The 8358-nt window shown below is 34.5% G+C and overlaps 1 protein-coding gene across 1 annotated transcript in view; it reads left to right on the forward strand.

Moving 5' to 3' along the window:
* LOC119576627 (ribosome-binding protein 1-like) overlaps positions 1-6993 on the forward strand; it is a 26739-nt gene extending 19746 nt beyond the window's left edge. Inside the window, exons 2-4 of the mRNA XM_037924284.1 lie at positions 5377-5993; positions 6125-6342; positions 6567-6993. Coding sequence (XP_037780212.1) covers positions 5377-5993; positions 6125-6342; positions 6567-6993 — 1262 coding nt within the window. The remainder of the gene's footprint in view (positions 1-5376; positions 5994-6124; positions 6343-6566) is intronic.
* Positions 6994-8358: the final 1365 nt, after the last annotated feature.

Raw genomic sequence — 8358 nt, forward strand, 5'->3', positions numbered from 1 at the left:
GCCTACCTAGCCACTTGGTGAACAATCCAGTGCTGGTCCCAAGCCCGGATAAATAGAGAGAATGATTACCTAAAAAGGTAACACCGGCACTCTCCGTGGAAAGGAACTGGGGACCCTACCACGTACTCACTCCAAGATCATCACAACATGAAAATACAATTAAGTATCATGCTGTGACCACGGCGGCTCAAACATGAACCTGCCGTAAAAAAAAATGCATATATAATATATTATATATAAATTATATATAAAATATATAATATATATATTATATATATATATATATATATATATATTGCATGTATACAATCATATGAAGATAGTAAATAGACGCAGATAGATAGAGGATGGACAATAATAGCATTAGATAAAGGGAGAGCAATATAGAGTTAGATGCATAAGTATATATGAATGTAGTAGATTTATATATTTTACATATAAAAAGTATATATATTATATATATATATATCTATATTATAAAATATAATAATAGTATATATAATATATATATATATATATATTATATATATATATATATTATATATATATATATATTAAAATATATATATATATTTATATATAAGCATAAATATATATATATATATATATATATATATATATATATATATATATATATATATATATATATATATATAATATATTGCACAGTTCTGTTCTGCCTGTTGCTTTCCTCTTGAAATATGAACATTGAAACACCAGTCATATTCTTCGAAATCAGTGAACAGTAATGGAATAAATATCCGATTATTCTATCAGGAAGAGTCAAAAGCAAATAGGAGAAGAATTACGAATGGAAAGTTCTTCATTTTCTGTGGAATTCTTGTGATTCGCTTATATATTCCTCCAGTGGAAAGATGTCGACGTTTTTATCCGCACTGAATTCTACTCGCGAAATTATTGCGATAAAAGAGAATGATCATCAATCAAGCTTCTTACTTTTTTTTTTTTTTTGCTAAGGGAAACAGATACTAAGAGAGAGGAAAATAAAAATGTAGCATAAATGAAAAATAACGAGATTTTCAAAAAGAATTTGTATTTTTCACCTGATAAAGCGAATATCACACAAAAATAAAACTTGCTTATATTTTAATTGGCTACGCAAAAATTCTTTAAAACCCCACCACCCCCCCCCCCCCCCCCCCCCCCCCCCCCCGGCACACAAAAAAAAAAAAAAAAAAAAAAAAAAAAAAAAAAAGGGGCGCGCATGGTGTGTGTCGGGTTAGTGTATTAATGAAATAGAAGAAAGAGGAAAAAAATATAGATAGACAAAAAAATATAAATAGTATAGTAAATTGATAGATATAAAGTAAAGAGAGTAAAAAAAAACATAAAACAGACAGACACAGAGATGAATATCCCCATCTCTGAAATTTTTTAGGGGCTTTTTTATGCGGTAGCATATCTATAGATTTTTTAATTTGGGCAAAAAAAGCAATTGATTTTTTAAAGCAATATCATTAACTGAAAAATAGACTAAAAATATTTGCAGAGAAATGTTAACCAGGAAATAACTGGTAAAATTTAAACGAAAAAAACGAAAGGTTTTTTTTTTAAAAAAATACAAAATACAAAAAACAAAACCAACAAAAAAAAAAACAAAATTGCCTGTCATTTTTTTTTCTTTTCCTATCCTCACCCAGTGCTAAAACACCCCCCCCGTTTCCACAAAGCGAGTTTTTGCTACTAACAGTATCGCATCCCCGTCGCCCGCCGAGCCAAACCACTATTTTCCGGGTTTTGTAAGAGAGCACTAAAAGGGGAGCCGGCGGGAGGCAGCTTTTTTTGAGACGCCTTTAAAAGCCCCCAATGAAAAATTTCCCAGTGCCTTTCTCCACCGCTGCAAGTATTTGAGAAAATTGATGGTCGGAGCGCGATTTTTCGTCTTCGTGCTGCTTCTCCTTATTTTTTTTAAGGTTTTTTTATGTGTTGTGGTGTTTATAGTATATAACGTGAGGGTTGTTAAAAAAAACACCACCAACACCCCAAAAAAAAAAAAAAAAACAAAACACCCCCACACACACACACACACAACACACACACACAACCCCCCCCACACACACAAAAACACAACCAAAACCCACAACCACACAAAACACCCCCACACACACACACCAGGCCGGGTGGCGAGGGGTTAGAGCATCAGACTCAAGACTGTCAACGAGGGGCAATCTGAGTTCGAGGGTTCGAGCCCCGGCCGGCGCGTTGCCCCCTTTGGGCACGGAATTTCACCTCGTTTGCCACCCCAGGGGGTGAACAACCAGTGTGGTCCCAAGCCCGGATAAATAAGAGAATGATTACCTAAAAAGGTAACCCCGGCACTCTCCAGGAAAGGAACTGGGGAAACCTTCCACGTACTCACCAAGTCATCACAACTAAATACAATAAGACACCCGTGACCCGGCGGTCAAACAGAACCTGCCGTAAAAAAAAAAAAAAAACAAAAAAAAAAAAATATATATATATATTTAATAAATATTTATACATTATAAAAATAAATAGAAGATAGATAAATAAACACAGATAGATGAGAGATGGACAATATAATAGACATAAGATAAACAGAGACCCATATAGTTTTAGATGCATAATATATATGAATGTAGTATGATTTTATATCTTTAATAAAAAAAGGTTATATATATAATATATAATATATTATATATATATAAAATATATATATATAATTTAATATAAGTAATATACATATATATATATATATATAATATTATATATATATATTTATATATATATATTTTATTATATAATATATATATATAAAATATATATAATATAAAATTGCACAGTTCTTTTTGCCTGTTGCTTTCCCCTTGAAATAGAACATTGAAACACCAGTCATATTTTCAAAAATGTGAACAGTAATGGAATAAATATCCGATTATTCAAGGAAAGTCAAAAGAAAATAGGAGAGAATTACGAATAAAAGTTCTTCTTTTTCTGGGAATTTTGTGATTCGCTATATTTTCCTCCAGTGGAAAGATGTCGAGTTTTTTTTATCCGCATGATTTACTCGCAAAAATTTTTTCGAAAAAAAGAAGATCATAAATAAACTTCTTTTTTTTTTTTTTTTTTTTTTTTTGTAAGGGAAAAAATACTAAGAGAGGGGGAAAATAAAAATTAGCAAAAAAATGAAAAATACACGTGTTTTTAAAAAAAAGTATTTGTTTTTTTTCCACTGAAAAAAGCAAATAATTCACACAAAAAAAAAACTTTGTCTATTTATTTGGGCTACGAAAATTTCTTCTACCTTCACCCTTTTTGTTACAGTTATTTACAGCCGAAATTTTACCGTAAAGAGTAAATTTGTAACAGACCAGTATTTTCCTACATACGCCTAAGTGCTCAGTAAATGGGGAACAAAACCCACAGAAACAGCAAAATGTTAGTCTCAGTCTGATGATTTACTACGCGTAGGAGATAAAATAAAATGTAGTAATTGAAAATATCAAACCATAAGTTGCGAAGTGAAATGGATGTATGCCCGGTTCTAAGGGCAAGGATTTTCCCAAAGACTATATTAATTATTTGATTTTGTAATTAGAAAAATGATGAAAAATCGTACGAATGATGAAATAAAGATAAGATTTTTATAAGAATAAATAAAAAAGTAACTAATCTTTCTAAGAAATGATGATAATGATAATGACAAAATTATTTAAAAAATGAACAACAATAACAATAGTAATTTAAAAATAATATTAGTAATATTTGATAATAACAAAAATGATAATGATAGTAATGATGATAATGATAATAAAATAATAATAATAATAAAAAAAAATAAAAATAATGATAATAATAATAATAATAATAATAAAAAATAGAAAAATAATAAAAAAAATAATTTTAAAAAATAAAAAATAATAATAATAATAATAAAAAATAATATAATAATAATAATAAAAAATAAAATAAAATAAAATAATAAAACAACAAAATAATGATAAAAATAATAACAAAAAAAAAAAAATAGTGATAATGGTAATAAAATGAAAAATAAAAAAAATATTATTACAAAATGATGATGTAATGGTGATGATAAAAAAATAAAATATTATTAAATTTTTAATATTTTATTAGTATAAAAATGCTAATAATAACAATGATAATGATGAGATAATGATAAAACAAAAAAATAATAATAATAAAATGATAATAATGATAATTATTTTGTATTATCATTATCATTATTTTTGATAAAATTATCATTATAATAATAATAATAATGAAATAAAAAAATAATAATAATAAAAAAACAATAACAAAAAAAATTAATAAAAAAAAATAATAAAATAATAATAATAAAAAAATAAAAATAAAATAAAAAATAATAATAATTATTTTTATTATTATTATATTATTTTATATCATCTCATTTTTATTATCATTACAATGATAATAAAATAAAATAAATAATGAAATAAAAAATAATACAAAATAATAATAAAATAAAGTAACATAACAAAAATAATGAAAAAACAATATCAATAATAAAAACGGTATGTAATCATAATAACAATATAGTACAAAAGTAATAAAAAATGATAATAAGATAATAAATAATAAAATAAAAAAAAAATGATAAAAATAATATTTAAACAAGAAAAAAATGAAAATAATAAAAATAAGATGAAATGATAATAATAATAAATTAATTAAAATAATATTATCTTTTTAATTTTTATCATCATTTTAATATTTATATTTTGTTTTCATTATTTCCATATTTCGTATTATTATTTGTTATTATAATTATTTTTATTATTTTTATTATTATATTATTTTATTATTTCTATTTTTATTAATTATATTATTTTTATTATATTTTATCATATTATACATTATTTTTTATTTTCATTATCATTATTATTTTTATTTTATTTATTACCATAAAAATAATTATTTGTATTATTTAAAAGCAGTAAGGAGGGGCAATAATATTTAATAGTAATTGACCATCATTTTTAATATCAAAATTATTCATTATCATTATTATATTATATTATTATTTATTATTATAATAATTATTATTATTATTATTATTATTCCATAACAACAGTAAAAAGTAGGGACAAAAAATATTTTAAAACAATATGAATATTATTCCCTTTTTATTATTTTTGTAATTTTTTGTTAGTTAATACACTGTCATTATTTTTAATATAATCATTATTTTCATCGTTATGTCATCTTAAAATTATTTTTTCTTTTTACATTTTTCCAATTCAGACTGTCTTTTCCCTTTTCTCTCCTTCTTCTACCCTCTATCAATTCCCACTATTATTTTTTTTTTCTTGTTTAAAGTCAGCTCTCAACCTCCCCACCCCACCTTTTCAGCTCCCTCCCGAAGAACGAAGAACGGTGATGTATCTCAAATTCAAATACCAAAAAAGAATCAGGAGGGTCAGCAGAACGGGAGTCAGCAGAATCAGGAGAGTCACAGAATCAGGAGAGCCAGCAGAATCAGGAAAGCCTGGCAGAATCAGGAGAGTCAGAAGAATCAGGAAGCAGCAGAATGGGAAAAGGGGGCAGAATCAAAAGAGTCAGCAAATCAGGAGAGTCAGAGAATCAGGAGAGTCAGCAGAAGCGGAGAGCCCCAGAACAGAGACCCGGGAGAAACAGGAGGCGAGAACAGGGGAGAGAAAAACAGGAAAGGGGGACGAATCAAGAGAGTCAGCAAGAATCAGGGGAAATGCAGAACGGAGATCAACAGAATCAGGAGAGTCAGGAGAAACGGGGGAGGGTCAGCAGAATCAGGAGATCAGCAGAACAGGGGAGCCACAAATGGAGAGTTAAAGAATCAGGAGTCAGCAGAACAGGAGATTAAAAAGAAAGGAGAGCACAGAATCAGGAGAGTCAGAAAATCAGGAATAGCAGAATCAGGAGAGTCAGCAGAATCAGGAGAGTCAGCAGAACAGGAAAGTCACAGAACCCGGAAGTCAACAGAACAGGGGGTCAGCAGAACAGGAAAATTTAGAGGATTTAGGAGAGCAAGAATCAGGGAGTAGAAAACCAGGAGAGTCGCAGATCAGGGGGGAATCAGCAAAAATCAGGAGAGTCAGAAAAAAGGAGATCAACGAATCAGGGAGTCAGCAGAACGGGAGAGTCAGCAGAACAGGAGGGTTTCAGAACAGGAAAAGCGCAGAATCAGGGAGTCAGCAGAATCAGGGGAGTAGAGAACAGGGGATCAGCAGAATCAGGAGAGGACAGAACAGGAGTCCCGAAATCAGGGGAGTCAGAAAAATCAAGAGAACAGGAATCGGAGGTAGCAGAATCGAGAGTCAAGAATGGGAAAAAAGAAAAGTAGGAAATAGGGAGTCAGCAGAATAAGGGAAAACAGGAAAACAGGAGTCAGCAGAATCGGAGTACAGAACAGGGGAGTCAGAAACAAGAGAACAGCAGAATAGGAGAGCAGCAGAATCAGGAGAGTCAGCAAATCAGGAGGGTCAGAGAAAGAGAGTCAACAGAACAGGGGGAGTCAAAAAGAATCAGGAGATTTAGCAGAATCAGGAGAGTCGGGGAATCAGGGAAAGGGCAAAAATAGGAGTTAGCAGAACAGGAACGCGAATCAAGAGAGTCAACAGAATAAAGGGGAAAGTCAGAGAACAGGAGATCAGCGAAAGGAGAGTTAGAAAAACAGGAGAGTCAACGAATCAGGAGGGTCAAAGAACAGGAGAGCAAAGAACAGGAAGTGGGGAATCAGGAAGTCAGAAAAATCAGGAAAACAACAAATCAGGGGACAGAGAAAACAGGAGAGTCAGCAGAATCGGGGAGTCGGAGAATCGGGGAAATCAGCAGAATCGGAAAAGCAGCAGAATAGGAAGTCAGAGAATAGGAAGTAAACAGAATAAAGGGAAGTCAGAAGAATTTAGGTCAACAGAATCAGGAGGGCAGAAATCAGGAGATTTCGCAAAAATCAAGAGAACAGAAATCAGGAGAGTCGCAGAATCTTAGAGTCAAAGAAAGGTTAATCAGCTGAATTAATAAATCATGTATATAACCGAATCATTCATACAAAACATCAGCACCTCATTTAAAGTTAAAAAGAATCCGCAAAGCGAGAGAATCACCAGAATCATCACGATCACTAATAAACAGCAATGAAAACCCTTTCGCCCGATCACCTTTCCCAAACACTTTACTGCCAGCCCCCCCCCCTCCCCCCCCATCAACGACGCAGCATTAACAGACTCAGCAGAAGGGAGTCAAAAGGACAAGGCCGCTGACCGCCCCATCCCTCACCTCAAGCTGCTGGTGTGCCGGCGCTCACCCCCCAAACTACAAATTAGATGCTTACCAGACTTTTTTTTTATGATGCCTGATTTGTCGGCCGCAGCGCCTCTGCCTCCCCCCCGAGTCATTGTTTCGAGAGGGAAGAATGGTGGCGGGGGGGGAAGGAAGGGGGGGGGGATGCTTGGAAAGGAGGGGGGGGTGATGTTTGAAGGGGGGGTGGGTGGGTGGGGGGGTGGAGGGATGCTTGGAAGGGGGGGTTGGCTGGGTGGGTGGGTGGAGGATGCATGGAAGGGTGGGGTGGGTGGTGGGGATGCAGGGGGGGTGGGTGGGGGGGTGGGGATGCTGGTAGGGGGGTGGGGGGTTTGGGGGGGGGGTGGGGAGCGGGAAAGGGGTGGGGGGGGGTGGGGGATGCATGGAAGGGGTGGGGTGGGGGGTGGAGGATGCATGGAAGGGGTGGGGTGGGGGGTGGAGGATGCATGGAAGGGGTGGGTGGGTGGGTGGGGAATGCTTGGTTGGGGAGGGGTGGGGTGAGGTGCAGGAATTGGAGTTTTGGGGGAAGGGGAGAGGGAGGGGGTGGAGTTGGAATGGGGGAGGAATGGTGGTGGTGGTGGTTTAGGAGGTAGGGGGAAGGGGGAAGGGGAAGGGGAGGAGAAGCGATAAGGGTAGGGGGTGAATGGGGTGTTAGTGGCGCTGGGGGAGGGAGACGGGGTGGGGAAACTAGAATGGGGGGGTGAATGGGGACTTGTGGTGGTGTGGGGGAGGGGAGGAATCTAGATAGGGGGGGGGGTGAATGGGGACTTTGTGACGATGTGGAGAGAGAGAGAAAAGGGGGGGGGGAGAATGGGGGGACATGGGGAGATAAAGTGAGGGGAACGAGAACGGGGGAAGAAGGGAGAAGGAAGGAGAAAGAGAAAGCGAGGAGAGAGAGGAGAGGGGAGATGAGAAGAGAATAAATGAGGGGACAGGAGAGAGGAGAAGACAGGCAAGAGCGTGAGAGAGAACGAATGAGTGTGGTAAGGAAAGGTAATAAGGGAATGACTGAATGGCGTTTTATGAGGGGAGTAGGAGTGGGGGGGGTTGGTTTTT

The sequence above is a fragment of the Penaeus monodon genome, chromosome 9 (assembly GCF_015228065.2).
Source record: "Penaeus monodon isolate SGIC_2016 chromosome 9, NSTDA_Pmon_1, whole genome shotgun sequence".
Classification (NCBI taxonomy): Eukaryota; Metazoa; Arthropoda; class Malacostraca; order Decapoda; family Penaeidae; genus Penaeus; species Penaeus monodon.